The 22921-nt window shown below is 36.7% G+C and overlaps 1 protein-coding gene across 1 annotated transcript in view; it reads left to right on the top strand.

The window, feature by feature from the left end:
• Positions 1–22921, top strand: part of LOC144453450 (uncharacterized) — a 38777-nt gene that overhangs the window by 8795 nt on the left and 7061 nt on the right. Inside the window, exon 3 of the mRNA XM_078144752.1 lies at positions 13261–13299. Within this exon, the coding sequence (XP_078000878.1) occupies positions 13261–13299 (39 nt within the window). The remainder of the gene's footprint in view (positions 1–13260; positions 13300–22921) is intronic.

The following is a 22921-nucleotide window of genomic DNA, read 5'->3' as shown; positions in this document are numbered from 1 at the left end:
GCGTAGTGAGAAATGGAAACTACTGTGTATTCAGAAATGATGTTTTCAAGACAAAGAGATTGCACTACTGAAAGATTGAACTGCAATTACCAAGAGTCAAAGTCTAGAAGTATAAATAGAGGATAACTCAACTGCAAACTTGATTAGTCATTGTCAGTGTTTATCAAACTGATCATGCATTGTGGTAGTCATGACAATGATAGTTTTAGTGTCCATTTTTTGTACATTGGGGAAACAAATAGAGGGAACATATTGATATGCTCATTTAGAAGAGTGCAAGTCAAGACTTTGGGTTGTATTTTAACTTAGTAAGACTCTCATGATTAGGTCTCTTTTACCATGGAAGGTTATACCCAAGTTTAGCCTGGGTCCAGTGGCATTTTATGCAGTCCAACAGTGTTTTTGCTAAGGTTTGGGAACCCCGGTAACAGAAAGGGGGAAAGAGGTAAAACTGGTAGTGCTTCCCATGCAATGTATCATAGTTAAGGTGGGGAACCCCGGTAAAATGATGTGGGAACCCCGGTAGATTTTACCTACTTATCGCCCTTAAATAAAACACTGTCCAAGGATTTTTTGTTTTGATAAAAGTAACTGAAATGGCCTGTTGTATGTTGCACACACATGTATACACCACCCAATGCATATACGTAGTACACACACTCACAAATATAGACATGCACCTTCACAAGGTTTACACACACACACACACACACAAAGACATGTACTCAACCATTATAACCCACAAAGGTACACACACACACACAAAGCTATAACACACAAAGGTACACACTCATACATACATACATACACACACACACAACTTGTATCAAGTTAACCCATGCATTAAAGTGACACAAGCTGAATTTATAAGCTTTTTGACTCACATGAATATACTTACATAAAACCACAATTCAACTATTCCAGTATAATATTAATGTCAATGCATGTCTTCTTCTATGACATTACAATTGTCTGCTGGCATTGTTAGAATTGTTGATTGTATAGTAGGGCTTTCCTCAACATTTCTGTACTTAATCCATTGGATCGTTGAAGAGCTATACCGTAATACCAGGTTTGAGTTGAGTCAATTGCCAGTGATGGTTAAGTATGTTTCAGTAAGTAGAATAATGTGAGTACCTTTTAAAGATGTAGCAATGTTATATCCAAAAACCTATAAATTCGGTCTTGATCAAAGTCTATCAGGGCTCCAAATTGTTCAAAATATTATTAAGAAAACCAATTCAAGGCTTACATTTCTCTATTGACAGGCACATTTTCTCAATCACAACTTCCGCAAAACCCTTTGCACTGCTCTAATCCAATGTCACTTTGATTATTCATGTTCATCCTGGTACCCTGCTCTCACCAAAACTCTCAAAAAGAAACTCCAAATTGCAGAAAACAAAATTATATGGTTCATCCATTCTATGGAGCCCAGATCACATATAGGTGCTGATCAGTTTGATGCCCTGGGTATGCTGGATGTCAAGGGTAGAGTGAGCCAGCTACGGCTTAACCATGCTTTCAAAATAACTCCATCCCTGAGTATTTATCTCATCAGTTTACCAAAGTGTCTTCTGTTCATAGTTATGGTACTAGGGGAGGTTGGTACAGTTTTCATCAGCCAAAGGTTAAAGGTGAGGCTGCTAATACGTTTTATACTAATGCCATTAAGGACTGAAACAATCTACCAGCATCAATAAAGCAGATATCACAAAGAAATGCCTTTAAAAAAACAATCAAATCATATCTGTTCAGTACAATAAGAGATACTGAAACCAGCAAGTTTATTTAGTTTGCAATTGCCTCCACATTTCCCCTACTTCTGTTATTCTTTCCTATTTCATGTAGTTAAACACCTTTGCTTATCCTGCCACTTTCTTGAATCACTGTATGGACCCACAGGAAATAAGTCTTTGACTTTGTGGGTTCAAGATCTACAATTTGTACCAGTTTTTATTTGTATATCTGTACTGTCGATCTTGTTGTTTTACTGAAATAAACTAAACTAAACTACTGGAATGCAAAAATCTTGGCTGTAGTACATGATATACCCCTCAATTGGAAATAAGGTGTGCCAAACTATAAGAAATTAGAAAGAATTTTTATGACTCAATATAAGTAAAAACTATGTAGTGGAACAGGTGTAATGTTCAGGCCAAAATTATTATTTTATTTTAGCTGTAGTATTTTATATTAACTAATTTTAACCGTTTATGTACTTTTATTCCATGTTCACATTATTTTAATTGAAATAAGTTTTCATTTATCTGAGAATATTGTTTTATTTTTCGTCAATCCAGAATTTTTTTTAAGGATTATATATAATTGAAAGTCAAAATATATTTTTTGTTAAAGGTTTCTTTTAAAACTTTTTTTTAAACTTTTTTTTTTGGCCGAGTCTGCTGAAAGGCGCCAGTCATGAGCATGTCATGCTCTTACCCGGTACCCGGCGCCTGTCACGAGTATGTTGTGCTCATGACAGGCATGACCTTTGACATCCATTACGACGTGTTTCGGCGTCAAATACACGTTCTTATTACCTTCGAAATTGATCGTAAATAACAGTTTTGAGATCTGATATAATGTTTGAGCGATCAATAGGTAATAAGAACGTGTATTTGACACCGAAACACGTCGCAATGTATATCAAAGGTCACGCCTGTCACGAGCATGACGTACTAACTGATTTGCACCAGTTTTGGACCGGTTTGGACATGGTTTGAAAGGTTTGGACAGGTTTCTGACTGGTTTGGACAGGTTTTGACAGGTGTGCACAGGTTTTGACAAATTTTGATCGGTTTTGACCGGTTTAAAACCGGTTTGGACAGATTTTTACCAGTTTTGACTCGTTTGCACAGGTTTTGGACAGGTTTCGACTGGTTTTGAATGGTTTTGAACAGGTTTTGACTGGTTTGGACAGGTTTTGACCAGTTTTAACTCGTTTGTAATGGTTCTGGACTAGTTTGGACAGATTTTGACCGGTTTTGATCGGTTTTAAAACCGGTTTGGACAGGTTTTGACTCATTTGCACCAGTTTTGTACCAGTTTTGACCGGCTTTGACAGGTTTGCAAAGGTTTAGACGGGTTATGATTGGTTTGACCAGTTTGAAACCGGTTTGGACAGGTTTTGACTCGTTTGGACCGGTTTGCACAGGTTTTGGCCGCTTTGGAATGGTTTTGAAAAGGCTTGGACCAGTTTGGACAGGTTTTGACCAGAGTGGACAGGTTTTCGACTGGTTTGGACCGGTTTGCACAGGTTTTGATGAATTTTGATTGTTTAGAAAGGATTAGAAAGGTTTAGACTGGTTCGGACAGGTTTTTGATTTGATTGACCGGTCTTTACAGGATTGGTCATGTTTTGATAAGTTTTGATTGGTATTGATTGTTTTGGATCGGTTTAGACCGGTTTGGCCTTTTTGACCATTTTTGACTGGTTTAGAATAGTTTTGACCAGTTTTGACAGGTTCGATCATGTTTTGATCTGTTTTGAACGGTTTCTACAGGTTTTGTACCAGTTTTGAAATGTTTGCACAGGTTTAGACAGGTTATGATTGGTTTCGACTGGTTTTGAACGGTTTAGACAGGTTTGGACAATTTTTGATAGATTTAGATAGGTTGGTAACAGTGTTTTACCCTCTTTTGACCAGTTTGGACAGGATTTGATAGGTTTTACAATATTCGAGAGGTTTTCAATGGTTTAGACGTGTCAGGACACATTTGTATCGGTTTTGAGTTGTTTGAACCGGTTTGGACCAGTTCGTTTAAAGGGTTTGTACGGGGTTTGCTTTGTTTGGATCGTTTTGACAGGATTTGACTTAGGTTTTGGATGGGTTATACCTTTTTTAACAGGTTCTGACCGGTTTAGATCGGTTTTGTAAGGTTTCGAAAGGTTATGATCGGTTTTCTACCGGTTTTGCAGGTTTGGATAGGTTTTGATCAGTTTGGACAGGATTGACATGTTTGCAACAGTTTGAACCCCTTTTGACCTTTTTGGACGTGTTTGGACTGGTGTTGACCGTTTTTTACAGGTTTTGAACTGTATTGACATATTTGTCACTGGTTTTGAACAGTTTCGACCGGTTTAAAAGTTTTTTTTCTGGTTTTATCAGTTTGGACCGGTTTTGACAGGTTTTGACATGTTTGCACCTGTTAGAACAGGTTTGGACGTGTTTGGACAGGTCTGCACCGTTTTTAACACATTGGACCGGTTTTGAAAAATTTCTATCAGTTTGAATCGGTTTTCACTGGTTTGGACACGTTTGTACTGGTTTGGAAAATTTGGACCGTTTAAAAGGTTTTTACCGGGTTTGCTCGGTTTGGACCAGTTTGGACAGGATTTTGCCAGTTTGGACTTGTTTGGACAGGCTTGGATTGGTTTTGACCGGTTTAGACAGGTTTTGATTGGTTTCTACTGGTTTGGCCGGTTTCAATATGTCTAGATCGGATTCAAAGGTTTGTATCGGTTTGGACCGCTTTGGACAGGATTTGATCAGTTTGACCGGTTTGGACAGGTTTTGATATATTTAGACTGGTTTGGATCGGTTTGGACTGGTTTCGATCAGTATCTATCAGTTTGAATCGGTTTTCACCAGTTTGGACAAGTTTTTACCCGTTTTGACCGGTTTTGACGTTTTTGGATAGTTTGGACCATTTAAAAGGTTTTTACTGGGTTTGCTCGATTCGGACTGGTTAGGACAGGACATAACCATTTTGCACAGGTTTGGGCCGATTTGGACAGGTTTTGAGTGGTTTTGAATGGTTTATAGAGTTTTGGACTGGTTTATTTCGGTTTTGACAAAATTGGAACGTGTGCAGGTGTGTGCCGAGTTTTACCGGTTTTGACCGGTTTGGAATACTTTGGATCGGTTTAAAAGGTTTGTACCTTGTTTGATCGGTTTTGACCGGTTTGGACTGGTTTTGACAGGGTAAGACTGGTTTTTGAACGGTTTATAGAGTTTTGGACAGGTTTGTACCAGTTTTGGTTCGTTTGGACAGGGTGTACCGATCTTCACCAGTTTTGACCGGTTTCTACAGGTTTAAACATGTTTGAACAGGTTTTGAACTATTTAGACCGGTTTGGGCTGGTTTTCACCTGCTTCTATCAGTTTGAATTAGTTTGTACCGGTTTTGACTGGTTTTAACAATTTTGGAAAAGTTTGGACCGTTTAAAAGGTTTTTACCGAGTTTGCTCGGTTTGGACCAGTTTGGACAAGATGTAACCATTTTGGACAGGTTTGGGCCGATTTGGACAGGTTTTGAGGGGTTTTGAATGGTTTATAGAGTTTTGGACTGGTTTGTTTCGGTTTTGACCAATTTGGACAGGTGTGTGCCGATTTTTACCAGTTTTGACCGGTTTGGAATACTTTGGAACGGTTTAGAAGGTTTGTACCTTGTTTGATCGGTTTTGACCGGTTTGGACAGGAATTGACCGGTTTTGACCGATTTGGACAGGTTTAGACAGGTTTTTGTACGGTTTATAGAGTTTTGGACAGGTTTGTACCAGTTTTGGTTGGTTTGGACAGGTGTGTAGTGATTTTCACCGGTTTTGACCGGTTTCTACAGGTTTAAATATGTTTGAAACGGTTTTGATCAGTATGGACAGGATTTGACCAGTTTGACCCATTTGGACAGGTTTTGAACTATTTAGACCGGTTTGGGCTGGTTTTCACCTGTTTCTATCAGTTTGAATTGGTTTTCACCGGTTTCAACAAGTTTGTACCGGTTTTGAAAATTTTGGAAAAGTTTTGACCGTTTCAAAGGTTTTCATCGGTTTAGACCGTTTTTTTTAACGGTTTATAGAGTTTTAGACAGGTTTGTATCAGTTTGACCGGTTTGTACAGGTGTGTCACGATTTTCACCAGTTTTGACCGGTTTCTATAGGTTTTGACCGGTTTCGACAGGTTTGTACCGATTTGGACAGACTTTCATCAGGTTAAAGCGGTTTTTGACATGTTAGGAACAGTTTAGATTGTTTAAACGGTTTGTACCGGGTTTACTCGGTTTGGACCAGTTTGGACAGATTTTACCAGTTTGGACTAGTTTAGACCGGTTTGGAAAGGTTTGATAGGTTTTCAACGTTTTTTACAGGTTTTGACCGGTTTGGACTGGTGTTTTCGGTTTTGATAGATTTTTACATGTTTGCACTGGTTTGGACCGGTTTGGACAAGATTTGACCAGTTTGACGGGTTTGGACCAGTTTGGAAACGTTTTGACCGGTTCAGACCGGTCTGGACCGCTTTAGATAGGTTTGGACCTGTTTTTACAAGTTTAATTTTCTGTAATGATTATGTGGTTATAAACAATTCTTAATCTTTAACACCCCTACAAACATTCCCACCCAATTTCAGACTGATACGTCCAGTAGTTTTGGATTTTACTTTTTTTGACCCAAATCCCACACCTGTGATGCAATCATTATGCCTTGAACAATTTCCCAACTAGACACCAAAATGTCCCCACCAAATACCAAGGCAATCGGTCTTGCAGTTTTTGAGTTTGTCACACACACACACACACAGACACTGCACCATGCCTCAAGTGGAAGACTCTAATTTCCGTGGGTATAAATTTCTTTACCTTGACTTGCAGTTTCAAAATTAGTATGACTTCTTGTGAAGATCAAACTGTACCAATGGGACATGATTAGGGGACTGATAATACTGCCAGCTAGTGGTGGAGTCTAACTACTAGTGGTTGAATCTAACTAGAGGAAGACAAAAAGTTCATTCTCAAGAGTTCAACTTCATTCTGACAATGATTGTCAGCAATACTACATAGGAATATTAGACTCACAAACTATTTGGATAAAATAAATTTTCAACTGAAGTGATTTCCAACATTCATGTTGTCATCACCAACATTCATGTTTCCAACATTCATGTTGTCATCACCAACAATTTACAGACATTTCAGACTAGTTTAACTTTTTGCACTGAACACCTGACAGTTACAGCTATTGTACTGCAAATTAAAAAAAGTGACTGATTTTTACTTTCAAAGATTTGTCAACTGGTAAGATACAAATGACGAGAATAAGGCTTTTACAGTCACCTTAAATTTGACCAATCACATCATGTGAATCATAACTGTGTATAGAATCTATACAAGCACATTCTTATTGGACAATATTACAGCTTACATCAGTTCACTCATATGTGATTAATGACTATTCTGTGAACAATCTCTCTGTTATTTATATATTTAGTGTCCAGATATAGTGAATGTTTGACGTCAAAAGCCCCCCATTGACTCTGTGTCACACTAATAACAATCAGATCAAACATAGTAAAAAATATTCCAGTTATGACTGCTTTGAATTTCTGAAAACACTCTGATCAACCGACATTATTAAGTTACAATTAGAAAAGTGATAACTCTCACTTAATATGAGAAACATGTATCCATGTAAAAACTAATTTGAAGACTCGACACAAACTGACAAGGTATTGGATCAAGTGTTCATGCTCATAATATGACATTATAACTTTGAAATATTGCATTTCACATTTAAAATAACAAATAACATTTGAGTTAGTTGCTTCTTCACAAGGTAACTAGAAATAAGAGTGTGTATTGTAGTACATATCTATGCAGCAATATACAGAGTAGTAAGAGAAAGACCTTCAAGGGAGCTGTCCAGCATCTTCATAACAATTTCTTTCACACAAATTTTGGTGTGTAAAGTCTAGAGTACATCAGCCAATCTACTCACTTAGCAGTAGATTAGCTGCCTCCCCACCCCCACACACCTTAATGTGTGTGGGGGGGGGGGGGGATTACCCTTCCAGACATTGTGTGGTAATAGTAATAATTTCACTTTCATTTAACAAATTACTTACTACTGGGGTAGAAATTATTGTACAAAAATGTTCAACTGGAGTAATAAAACAAAATACTTGTCAAAAGCTCTGTAACTTGTATGTAAGGATCAAGTGATGATATATGATATTTATCACACAATGTATAATTCTGATCATAATTTTGAGGTGTTGGAAGGACAACCCACATTCTGATTTCAATTCTTTTACACATAATTGAATGTGTTGTCTGGCCTTTGGTATGTGAATATCACGTAATTTCCTGCTTGGTTTTAGCTGACAAGTCAGCGCATAAATTGTAGTTAATGGGGCTGAAAGCTGAGTTTGTAAGTCTTTTGGCAGGATTTATGCTGCATATTTAAAGTCAGTCATAGTATTCTACTTACAGAAACATACATAACTATCACTTACAATTGACTGAGCTCAAACCTGGTATCAAGATATAATATAAATGATCCGATGACGTACTTTTGATACATATTGAATCGATTTAAACTGAATGCCTTCCGTCTTGAGTTTTTTGTTCATTCTTTGATGGACTCACTGTATTATCTATATCAAATCTGAATATTACATTACAATTCCAAACTTAGAAAAGGAAGTAGGAAGCTACATAAACAGGAGAGTCGAATGCAGTGCTTTCTAGTCTTGCAACGAATCTGAAAATAAACAGAAAAGCCATGTCTTCATAACGAGTGAAAAGATAAAATTTCAAGTATACGAAAGGAAATGATCACTGTCGATAGTTTACCGCACAACCTTAGAGTGTACAAATCAACGTCATAGTATTAGTAGAATTGTACGTATGTGTCGCGATGTTGTGCGATCAGGTCAAATTATGGCAACTAACAATTTCATGTATTATGCAAGAAATTTAGCTCTACATCGGTGATTTTTGAAGCCCCATTAAAAGTTAGCTGTCGAACAAGTTGTTCAAATGCCTTCTAGCCTTCTATTCTCAGTACAGGAAAGCTTACCGTCCTCAACTTCACTCGGCCTTCGCGATCCCCTAATACATATCTGGGATACACACTCGTCTCCACGGCAAATAATAAACAAAATTCAAACCCTCGTAACATCGCTAGTTCGCTTCACTTGCAATTCACTTGCAAGTTTACATACTTCATGGTAAGCATGATACCGGTGTATACTTTGATTCTATACAACTCGTTTACGGCAACATCCTTATGTAACACCCAGTTAAAGAATTTCCCACTGCATTCCACAATGAAGTGAATTTCCATGGCATGACTCTCAAATTCACGTGGTTTCTCGAAATTTAAAAATCAAAACTGGACAGAAACTTATGTACATATATTTCTATATACGTACCTTATCATACAAGCAACCCGAATACACTGAACAGTCCAGAACCAAGCCAATCAACATCAGTAAATTGGGGGGTTGAACCTATATAAGCACTGAGTACAGAGCCAAAGGTAAGAACATTTACTTTTCTCATTTGCACTTGGCCAAATAAAAAAAGTTGTTTAGTTCCGGTTACCCAACCTCACCTAGTTTTTCACGCTAACCCTAAACGTTTTTTTACATATTCGAGAAAAATAATAATAAAATCATGACAATCGTATCGCAAGTCTCGCAAGAAATAGCGGGTGCGGAAACTGACATCAACTTAAAAAGACAATATAACAGATGTAAACTGAGCGCCTCCCGTAAGGGAACCACCAATTATTAAAATCAAACTAAAAAAAAAACTGGTATAAACAAATTTGTGTTGCTGAGGAGAACTATGAACTTGGTATACACCATGATAATTTTTATTTCTGAACGATGTGTACATGTGAACCATGGTTAACCTCAAATGAATCTTCGAAGAGCATGAAGTGAACTGTAATTTCACGTAATGTGTTTGATCCGGTAACGAAGCTGAAAAAAAAGGTTTCAGTTTGAGTGAGATGAAATGATGACATGGGTCCAGCGATGTGGTGTATTTATTTATCGCTTCGGCCGTGAAGGAAGATGCTTCACCGGAATGGCCGTGCTATTGATGGAGACCTTTTGTAATCGAGTCTATTAATATAAGTAACCAATCACGTGTATAAGTAATGATAATATTTCGTAGTTTCTAAACTCTCCAAGACGGCACATGAAAGTGGTGAAACGTTTTGCATACGATGTGTTATATTCAAATTTGACAAGTAAGGCGTAATTTAGCTGAAAACCCACTTAACTTTGCAATTCAGATGTGAATCGCTTCTATTTGCGTTTACATTGTAGGAATTGTAGGATTTGGTTCATGCCAAATTCAATGTCACAAACACAGAAGAAGCCCGAAAATTACAGCAAACGCTACCTACAATATAATACAGTCGACATGTTCGAATCATGGAAGCCATCTTGCCATATTACATTTCATGCATACGCATTTGTCTTCATTACATTCTCTCACGGAATTGAACTTTGTAAAGGTATAACTCAATTGAAATGTAGACACTAGAACCAAAGGGAAGATCTAAAAAATATATAGTATTTGTATACTCACCAAACGTTTCGGATTTGGTCTGCTCGACCTGCTAATTTGGGCAGACTAGAACGAGTATAAAATTGGCGTCAGATTCAGATTCAGATTCAGATAGCGTCACATTTAGCGTCATATTAAGCATCTGACACTGAATATGACGCTCAATATGATGCTAGCTGAATCTGAATCTGAATCTGACACCAACTTTATACTCGTCAGACTAGACGCAATAGCATAACACCATTGACAGCGACCGGCCGCTGAGGGCAGCCTTCCAAGTTTACTCAAATTAATATAGCGTAATTATATTAATTCATATTGTCTTAACAGTTTAAAGTACATGAACGAATGTATTTTCTTATGTTTGATGAATATACTAATTTTTATTGAAATTGAAGTATGGAGTCTTAAGATATTGCTTAATTATTTGATTTCATTAATATGCAAATTTCTCTAATTAAACATTGACTGATGTGGCTCAAAACCTAATCAGGTCTAGCTATTACCCTAAAGATTATATATTCCAATTGAGCCAGCCGAATTTTAGAAAATGATGATACAGACAGACAGACAGACACACAGACAAACATTAGTATTTTAATGCCTCCCGTACCCTTACGGGAGGTAAAAACTAATCTTCCAATCTGTAATTGCTGTACATCTGATAGGAAGAAATAAACAACAGAGACCATTTGGAAAACAATGGACAACCTGAACTTGACACACATGAAAATGAAAAAAAAATATAATAAAATAAAATTAAAAAAATCTACCTACTCCACCTATTTTAAAGTTGAATGTAATCGGAACCACACAATTTTTTTATGCCCTACCATGATTATCACTAAATGCACTGCTTTCTGACAGCAAACTTGCTCCTCAGTATCGAAAGATTCTTGTTTTAAAAAAGTTAAATTTTGATCAAAGAAGAGATCGTATGGATTTAATTCTTGGTGAATTCTCCAGCAAGATTGCCCAAAGATGTGGTTTATTTATTGTGGTGTGCGATATTTAGATCGTCAATATTCAAATTGGGATAGGTCAAACCGTAACAAGAGTTTCCAATAGTTTATAGTTGCACAATGCGATCTATATCCTAATTAGCAAAAACTTGAATCACATATTGCTTATTAATATTCATGGGATATTTACCAAAACCTAATCAGAACATGTGCACCAAATTTTGTTTGATTTGACCAAGTCGCGCGCGCGCACACACACACACACACACACAGACGTTTCATCCCCAATGTACAACCTTCCTTCCTAGAAGGTACAAATGTCCAAGAATCTACACTAAGCAATCAACTGTTCTGACAATGCCTTGTAATGTCATAGAAGACATGATAGTTTATTATCAAGGTTTTATGTAAGTATTTTCACTTGAGTAAAATGTTGATAAACTCAGCTCGTATTAAGAAATATGAGATATTGGTGGACTGTATGGTTGTGATCTATGTCAAATTTTCAGCTCTTCAGGAGTTAAAATATGTTTTATGATGCTTTCAGTATACTTGCTCATATCTTCTTTGAGATTTATAAGACCAAATGTCATACAACATAATCCCGATCAAAAGCAAATGAGATTCAAGACAAGTAATTTTCAGCAGACTATGATGGTAGTCAGAAAATAATTCAAAGTGATAACAGTATATGACGTATTCCACATTTGAATATTAGCTCTGCATGTTGTTAGGAATAAGAAACATTAATGAGGTCATATTCAAGGTTCTAGAAATAGTCCACAATTTTTAGACAGTTACATGTCTTGATCAAGACCTTTGACTTTTCAAGTGACCTAAGACTAGCCTGTGACCACATTTTAAATGTACTGTGTTCATCAAAGACAGGACACTCACCCGGTCCTATCTTGCCCTGATGGTATAATGCCAACCCCTGGAAGTGCATGATTTCAGACTGGCTGCTATCAAGTTCCAGACATTTCTGGAAATCATCCTCTGCAGCAACATAATTATTTAGGCAAAGAAGAGAATGATTAACATAGATGGAATAGATTGAAAGTCAAACAGTGATTCCCGTGGAGAATGTGCATCTTGATTTCTGACTGGATGACATATGTACATAGACAATAAATGCTCATATGGTCAACTTTAAGAGACCACCTTCAGTGTCAAACAGAGGACCATATTTTGCAACGATTAAAACAGACACCATATTGCTTTCTTATTTTTTGTACACATTTTAACCCTGATGGTAAGAGATGAACATTTAACCTAACAGTATTAGATGAAATTTCTTTGGTTTCAAAACCATGTGGAATATTATATCTGTAGGACTTTGATATCAAGTAGTTATTATGCACTTAGACTACTTTAATAGACAGACTCAAACGATACCTTCATCCCCCTCATTTCTAACAACAGCAAATTTGGAATGAAAATAACAATCTCATAGTGTGTGATATCAAACAGAATATCCTCACTTTTATATCAATATGCCTTTTCTCGGTGCATTTTGATTCAAGATGGAATAAATGAGATTATGGTAACACTGGATATCAATATTTCCATGACATAAACGACATTAAAATTCACACACACACACACACACACATGTATGAATATCAACTTTTTTTAAAAGTTAAAATTTCCACTTTGTTATGAGTTATGAGTTATAAAAAATGCTTCTGAATCATAATTATGTTATATTTGCACCCATCGATATCAATGTACAGTTTACAGTACAAGGTACCGACAACACACCGTTCGATTTCAAATTTTTGACCCAGATGTCACAATTTACAGACAAGAATAAGGCTAACATATCACAATTTCAAAATTAGTCCAAATAACAATGTCATGCATCAATTCACCTACCAAACTTTAAGAATTTAATCATAAAATTATTAACAGCATTTTTGTCATTCTTATCTCTAAGTACACAGGAAAGACACGTTTTTAATAAGCTGTTCCACCATTTTTGTGTCTTGTTGATTAGCATATCTGACAGCCATCCATGCATGCATGGACAAATCAAGTAGGTAATCATTATTTCAAGGATGAACACACTCGTACTCCTTGGTCTATTAGTCTAGTACCCATGTCTTTAGGGACATTGGGCAGTTTCATTAGAGTACAAAAGCCTACCAGCTAAATAGAGCAGCCATAGATTTGCTGACCCCTGCTGCTTTAGTGATGTTCCTTTGCACCACTTGTTGATTTCACTATGCAGGATCTATTTCAAGTAAGTCATTATCTCAATCAAGAAGTGCAAGCCTACTTTGTCAGATATTTCACAACAATACTGGAAATATCTGTTGAGAGCTTCCAGCTCCTATGCATCCTCAAATGACACTTGGCTGTTGTCATTCTGAATCATTCACTTGACAGCTCATCAGAAAAATAACACCAATTAAATGGCGGTGTAGCACAATAATTGTACTTTTTACAAATGTTTATCCACATGCTGATCAATGCTAGGTATACATGTAGGTGTTCATACATGTTCGTTCACGCGTCAGTGAATTCCTAATGTTACTTTTGCTATATACATCATCAATATGGCTGTTGCTATGGGCGTGGTTCTGTTGTTAGGTATATTTGCATGCATTTTTTGTATTAACGTTCTTGAGTTAATGGTAAATGATGATTGTTCACTATAAATATAGATGACATTGAGTAAAAGGGGATTTCGACAAAGTAATGCATGTGTACCGTATGTTTATCTGGTTTTGCATTATCTATAGACATGATCTAAAAGACATTGGCCACACATAATTGCTACAAAGTGTCTCCAATATGTAAGTAATAGCTTAATTTTGATGGTCTATGAATAGAGACAATGATTGAAGTTGTTTGGTTATGCCATATTAAATATAGTGATTGTTTATGACAAATATGGCTGTCATTCAGTAGAAGTTATATGAGCACCAAAAATAATGCTTGTGTATACTTCTTTTCTTCAATATTACTTATAAATGTGATTTAAAAGAAATTGGCATTGTGTAAACACTATAATGTGTTTGTGATAGGCAGGAATTGGCTTGATTTTGATAATTAGCCTTGAAGGTCAAGGTCAAAGGTCTACAAAAGATAGCTCGCATCTGATAATATGGGGTAGAAACTTGAGTGGAGTCTGCATGTATTACAGTTTTTGAGTTATGTAGTAAATAAAATACAAATGTGGCTGCCATTCAGTAAAAGTGATATTCGGTCTGAATTACATATATCAATAAAAGTGCCAATGGCACTGTAGCTTAACTGTTGATTATGTGGTCTCATTGCTAGACATACATTTTGTATTTGCATATTTATTCCAATGCCTATCCATCTATGCAGTGTTCATTTGAGAGCAGGATTAGTGCATATTTTCTATATTTTCTATAAAAGGTCACAATAAATCTGACGAATGCGGCCACAGAGCTACGTTGAAAATGGTCTATGATGTCAGCATTCCTACCTTTATATTACCTTTGAAATCAGTTCTAACACAACAATTCCAAAATTGTATTGAAAATATTTTGTTTTGAATGGGAATGTCAGTGACTCCAGGATCCAGCTTTGCGATCATGGGGATTGCGTAGTTTGAAATCTACTTCTGTGATGGTTATTATATATTCACGGTCTTCTAATACAAGGTCATACATGCTAATAACTATTGTTCTATGGGGAAGAGTAAGATCTGTGCATCACGTCCTATGACTGGCTATTTCCCAATGCCACTCTCTGTCTGTACCTGTGATTTGTCGACAACTTTAATGATATTCAGTTAAAAGGTCACACAGTAGATGATGCCCTTATGGTCATTTGCAGTCAGATATACCGAAGTGAAAGCATGGAACTACGATTTTTAAACTTATTTATGAGATTCAAGCAGGAAAATAGGACAACAAGAAGTGTTGATTTAACTAGATTTCAAGGTTTATTCAATAAATTCCTTGTTTTTTTGCATGTATGAGTTGATGCCATGTGTTGTAACACAAATTGTCTAAAATACGATAGCTGTTTTCATGGAAACACAGTAGGCTTGTAAATGTTGTTTTGGTTAAATACATAGGAATCTGACAAATACCGTTATAAATTTAAAAATAATCAGCATACTGCCTATCCTACATGGAAGAATTTGTTATGCTGAGTTCAAAACAAGTGGTCATTTTATGAAAATCTGTTGCCATGGTAACGAAATTCACCAGATGTGGATTTTTTTTGCCAAATTTGATGCCTTCTGTAAGGGTATATTCTTGCAATTTCATGATTCATGCAAAAAATTTAGCTCTACATCTGTCATTTATCAAGTCCAAGTGAAAGTTATTTGTCAAAATTGTTGTTAAAATGCCCGCCTCCTATTCTCAGCACAGGAAAGCCTGCCATCCTCAACTTCACTCGGCTTTCGTGATCCCCTACATACGCAGGATATGCACACCCGTTTCCATGGCAAATAATAAACAAAATTCAAACCGACGCCATTTTTTCTGAGCAGTAGCAATAACTCGGATATAGTGAAATGGCAGTTCTTGTTTGTATGACTGTCTTATGTTGCCCATTTTCATGATGTAATGTTATTCAATAAAACATGATGTCCTTTTACGACAACGTCATGTGCATTTGCAATGACGTGATATGCTTTCACCACTTGTTGTCCATTTAATATGACGTGATATGCTTTCACCACAACGTGTTGTCCATTTAATATGACGTGATATGCTTTCACCACAACGTGTTGTCCATTTAATATGACGTGATATGCTTTCACCACAACGTGTTGTCCATTTAATATGACGTGATATGCTTTCACCACAACGTGTTGTCCATTTAATATGACGTGATATGCTTTCACCACAACGTGTTGTCCATTTAATATGACGTGATATGCTTTCACCACAACGTGTTGTCCATTTAAATATGACGTGATATGCTTTCACCACAACGTTTGTTCATTTGATATGACGTGCTGTCCTTTTCCCACAACGTGATGTCCATTTAATGTGGCGTGATATGCTCTCACCACAACATGATGTGCATTTGCAAAGACGTGATGTGCTTTTACCACGTTTTCTCCATTTGCAATAACGTGATGTGCTTTCACCCCATGTTATCCATTTCCAATGACGTGTTGTGCTTTCACCACAATATGATATGCATTTTCAATAAATGTTGTGTTTTTACCACAATGTGATATGCATTCGCTACGATATCATGTCCATTTGCAACAATGTGATATGCATTTGCAATGATGTGATGTGCTTTCACCATAATGCGATATCTATTTAATATGACATTATATGCTTTCACCATAACGTGATGTCCATTTGCAATGACATGATGTGCTTTCACCACAATGTGATATGCATTTGCAATGATGTGATGTGCTTTCACCACAACGTGATGTCCATTTGCAATGACATGATGTGCTTTCACCACAATGTGATATGCATTTGCAATGATGTGATGTGCTTTCACCACGTGATGTCCATTTGCAATGACGAGATGTGCTCTCACCACAAAGTGATGTCCATTTGCAACGATGTGAAACGCATTTGCAATGATGTGATATGCTTTCACCACAACATGATGTCCATTTGATATGACGTGATGTCCATTTGCAATGACTTGATGTGCTTTCACCACAACGTGATATCCATTTGCAATGAGGTGATGTGCTTTCACCACAACGTGATGTCCATTTGATATGACGTGATGTGCTTTTACCACAACGTGATGTCCATTTGCAATGACATGATGTGCTTTCACCACAACGTGATATCCATTTGATATGATGTGCTGTGCTCTCATCACAACGTGATGACAATATGCATTAATGTGATTGGCTATTACCATAACTTGATGTGTAAAACAGAATTGCCGTCCATAACACATGTTAACATGTGTACATACATACATACATACATACATATATACATACATACATACATACATACATACATATATACATACATACATACATACATACATACATATGTGAAAACGGTGCAGTGGTCGAAGATCTATTCTGCTTGTCATCATGAATGCGATCCTTGATGAACTGGGATTGCCAACCTTAGCAGTACGATTTGCTAATGAGAAAATCGAACCGCAGAAGGTACAGGATCTCAAAGTCAATGAGCTGATACGCCTTGGTGTGTCAACCATTGGTGAATGTGCTAATCTTCACGGCTTGTGCAGTCAATATCTTGAGAGGCGGGATATTCTAACTCTGGAAGAGTCAGTTTGCAATCTATATCAGGAGATATCTTTTCTTCCTGGAACTTACGCTTGCAACCATCTAAATTAAGGCTTCTAAGTATGCTATTCATGGCTGATGTCTGATCCATAGTTGAAATGACTTTCAATGGACAGCAGGTGTGTGTGTCAACTATTCACAGGAAGAAAATTGCCGAAAATGGAATTGTGGGAAAAATGTATTATATATGTGGAAATTTGAACTTTATTAAAATAGCAACATATATGATCACTATAGTTATACAGTACGTCATATCAAATGCACATCACGTCATATCAGATGCACATCATGTTGTGGTAAAAGCACATCACATCATTGCAAATGCATACCACATTGTAGTAAAAGCACATCATGTCATATCAAATAGACATCACATTGTCGTAAAAGCACATCACATCATACCAAATGGACAACATCGCTTTTCTAAGGAAACATTATGTTTTCAAAAATTCCTAGATATATATGTGTGTGTATGGCAGTGGCACCTAAACTTTTAAGAGCCTTGTCAAAACTGTATGCTGTTGACAAATGCTTGTAATGCACATGTTGACAAAACACTACCTCAAATCAGATAAATGACCTGACTTATAATGCGTTAAAAGCATGATGATATGTGATATTGTAGTTCAATTCATTATTTTACGATGGTCTAAATAAAACTTGGCTTTACCAGTGAAAACATTTTAAGAGGGTAAAGTTTCCATTTTGAACTTCATATGTTGTATACCAAACTAATTATAAAGAATTTTTCTTCAATAATTTGGATAATGAAAATGCATTCTTGTACCACAACCAAGGGTTCATTACTTGCTGATGAAAAATTATTGAAAAACTTCAAGTGCAACTACATGACATGAATAATGCCTGATGATTCAAGGACATTTATTGACAGAAGTACCCTTGCCAAATTATATGTCCTCCTTTTGACCAATTTCGACTTCTTAGTGTGGCTTGCTATCAAGTGTGCATGCACACATTCCTTACATACTTACATACATACATAGGGGTCGACCATTTGATATCCTGGGGAGGGCTTGGAAGATTTCGGGAAAAAAAGATGCCAAATGGAGATGCTTGAAAAAAATATTCCGGATATGAGTGGATTATGGAAAAAAAGATGGACCACTGCTGCTAGAAAAAAATGTCTTGGCAGGGAAATGATGTACAAGTTCGAGTATACTGTTCAACCTCCTAGTACCTCTCCAACCAGGACACTTGTCAGATCATGATAAACATTTTCAAACACGTCAGGGACCAGTCAGTTTTGTTGGCCTGTGGTACATATATGTATTTGTTCTTGTCTGTTTCTTTCATAATTTTTTTAAAATATTACTTCATGTAAGGGTTCAAACATAACTATACATAAAATTATACATATATTATGATATATATATACATGTATTACCTAGCTACCACGCTAGTTACAGAACATGCCATGTAAATGTTTGGCTGTTTCACAATCAGTGCTTCACTTATCTTGCACTTTGGGGCAAAGTGAACTAACCTTGAAGGTTTTGTAATGGTAACCTTCATACTATTGGATAGTTTATAAAAGAACTTAATCTAAGTTGTTCTAGTCTCTTCAGTATGAATTTGTCAGAAGGGATGATATATACTTCCTATTTCGGACACTACATGTATCGACACCACAAATCAAATTCAAGTTTCTATTGTACACTGGGTATGACCTCCTAAAGTGCTCTAACATACCAGTGACTTTACTATACATGCAATATCAATGCCCCTATACCAATGTTACAGGCCCACTTTTATAACATGGAAAACTTATTTAAAAAGTTATATTTACTTTAGCTTTTCGAAGCTTGGCAATATTACCTCAGAGGCTATGAATAACCTAAAAATTGCCTATAATAGAAACAAAAAACTCCAGATCTGGCGGGGGAAACCCCTTGGACTCCATCACCCCAGAGGCCACTCATTCGTTAAACCAACAATAAGATTCACCAAAATTGGTAAAAAACTTCAAAGCTTCTAGGGGGAGATCCCTAGGACCCCCATAAGAGGTAGACATGTCCCAGTCCCAAATCAAAGTTCTTCCCTCCACCTCTTACTGTCAAGATGCTATGAAACTTTATTTAAAAAATGTTTCAACCATATATAGTTGCTTTTTTATACATCATGGAAGTATAATACTTCCATGCTTACATGTTAGAGCTGTCTTGTAAAGCTTGCAAATTACTGTCTGAAAGTGTCTGTTAATAGCCTGAAAATTGGCTTTAAGAGTAAAAATCCTCCATGGATTCTAGGGGGAGACCCCTAGACCCCCCCCCCCCCATAAGAGGTAGACATGTCCCGGTCTTAAATCAAAGTTCTTTCTTCCACCTCTTACTGTCAAGATGCTATGAAACTTTATTTCAAAAATGTTTCAACCTTATGTAGTTGCTTTTTACATGTTAGAGCTGTCTTGTAAAGCTTGCAAATCATTGTCTGAAAGTGTCTGTGAATAGCCTAAAAATTGCCTTTAGGAGTAAAAATCCTCCAGGGGCTTCTAGGGGGAGACCCCCTACAACCCCCCCCCCCCCCCCCCACACACACACACACACAAAAGAGGTGGACATATCCCAGTCTCAAAGCTCTTCCCTCTACAGCTTACTGTCAGATGTTATGAAACTTTATTCACGGGGGTCAGTGACTTTTTGTCGGCCCAATGGAAAAAATACTGACCATCCCCTATCCCCTCAGGCTGGACAAACTGACCAATCTGTCTGAATGTTTGAGCTCACCAATCAAGTTTCCGATTTGCATTTTCAGTGTGTCATCATACCATGGCATAAAAACTGTCAATGGTGTTTATTTAACAAACACAAATGCTACCATTATTTCAAAAGCTCGGTATTCTAAACATTTTTCAACAACACAGCCTACAATTAGCGATGTTTGTCCATGATGTTTTACATAAAAGACTACCAAGCATCTTCCACGATTACTTCACTACAGTTAGCCATTCTTATTCAACACGGCAAAGCAGGAGAAGCGATTTGAATATTCCAAGAACAAAACATAGGTCGGGCCAATTCAGCATAAAATATGCAGGTGCGAAACTATGGAATAAAATACCAGTGCATATTAGGACTATACAATGCAGGTCAGAGTTTAAGCGGGAATTTAAAAAATGTCTACAGTCTGGTTGTTTCGGGATCTAGAGCTCATGTTTAATTTATTTTGTAATTTCAGTGTATTTCCATGTATCATCTACCACGTTAAATAGTCTTGATTGAAACAGGGCAAAATTAAATGATGAGTGTCATATGTTTTGTGAGGGGAGGACTCGATTAGTTGTGTAACAACTACTTCCACACCCTTTTCCCGAATAACACGTTTATATATATACATAAGGATATTTAGTTCTGTTCTGTATCACATTTTTTTGTACGTGGGAATAAATTATTATTATTATTATTATTATTATTACAGAGATCCATTCGGGTTTGGGACTATGTGACAGGGCTATGTAGCACGCTCTATATCACGTTGCTGTGGAACTGTCAAGGCTTTCCCTGCAGTCAGTCCACAGGCTATCGCAGAGTCACCCAGGCCCGGCAAACATAGCACCTGCGGGCCCTGTGTGAGTAATCATCCCCGACTTTTCGAGTCATTACTCCAGGAGTTCCCCCAATTCGCACTCGTCTTGTGAGTGAGACACGGCTGAGTGATACAAGTCTACCCATCGAGTCTGTTGAACACTCACCTGGGTCGGTCACAGAAAAATCCCCTGTTTCCAGTGGGATTCGAACCCGTGACCTCCCGACTGCTAATCCTGTGCGCTAACCACTACGCTACAGGGAGCCGGTCCATGTTTGATTTTCAATTAATATGTAGCAAAAGAACGCTTAGGAATCAAAAATAAAGTTCTAAATTTTGTATAAAAATGAACTAACAACTAAATTAAGCATGTGCTGTGAGTAAAACACTTTTCACTGTCAAAGTGTCAATAACTTGGGTAGTCAGTGTGTATGATGAGTTTTAGTATGTAAATTTCTTTTGTCATACCTATTCAAATAAATCTATATCTTTGGCAAAGTCACAACAGGTGCATATATTTTCCTTAGTTTCGTCGCAAATATTCTTCATGTCTTTCAAGAAAATCTGCTGGCAAATTCCTAAAATTGCTACTCCTTCTACAATAAATCACTGATACCAGAACCGATGAAACTCATCGGTGGCAATTCTACGCTTGCCAAATGGAAAAAATGTTTTTACAAAACCCTATACACTGGTGAGATTTGTCTGACTTCAAGGAGATGATGTCCAACACTACAAATCAGAGAGAGTTGTGGGTAAAATGTTGTACAGTGTGGTGCACGGCAATCAAACAAACTGTTCGTTGTAAAGTAATTATCTGAATGATAACAATGTCAACATATTTGACATCGCAAATCTGAATGCTATACATAGAATGCAACGGGACTTGGGATGTCAACACAGACATGTGTTGATGCCAGGTGACAGAGATAGTATGCAGCATTTTGCCCTTGAAGGCAAGCAGATAACATTGGGAGCACTTTTGGAAGACTTCAACACAATCAAGGTAAATAATTTTCCATGTGTTGTATTATGAATGAAATGTATTCGTCACTTCGTGTACTCTGTTCAAAACAGACAGAAATGAATTTTGAAACTACTAGAATTTGGTGACCATGTATTTCTAATTTCCATTTTTTTTAGAGTGTCAGATTTTTAGTATGTCATGGTTATTATCTCAAAACAAGCAATACTTTTTGTGATACTTCATTTGTATGTTCGAGTCAGGTTACACATATCAATCAGTTCAGATCAAAGTAAATGTATAATAAATTATATAAACAAATTGTAACTTTTCTTGACAAGTGTTCAACTGAATTTCATGAGTATTTACATAAACTATTGAACTATCCAGATAAGTCATCTGCTTATGTAATGTTATGTGTGAAGTGTATCTCAGAGGTAGACATGTATGTACATGTTTCATTGAAATAATAGCAAGATACACATAGTTCATTTCTTGTTCTGTAGAGTATGTTTGAACTCTAGCAATGTTGAAAAATTGTGAAAAATGTAGACATGCATACAAACATGTGGGCATTCCATTGTACAATGAAACTTATTTTCATTTTTTCCTTGTTGCAATTTTTATTTTCAGTTCAAGTGTTTTGTTGTTAGTGCATTGTATGATTTGCAATTTCGACATCAGCCAGAGTCAACATACAAAAGAAATATTGAGAATAATAAACTTTGTCATTCTTGTTAATATTGAATTTCAGGAAAAGAATACAATAAACCTGGGATAAGCCTGCACCTATTGAAATTGATATTTCGAAGGGTCTACTCAATACTGATGATGAGCTGTGTATGGACAATTTTCATACCCAACAGAGTGTACCAGGAAGAGGCATTACTTGATTGAACAGTGAGCTACAAC

This window comes from Glandiceps talaboti, chromosome 2, assembly GCF_964340395.1.
Source record: "Glandiceps talaboti chromosome 2, keGlaTala1.1, whole genome shotgun sequence".
Classification (NCBI taxonomy): Eukaryota; Metazoa; Hemichordata; class Enteropneusta; family Spengelidae; genus Glandiceps; species Glandiceps talaboti.
Note: the sequence above shows the minus strand (reverse complement) of the source record. Positions and strands in the feature narration are given on the sequence as shown.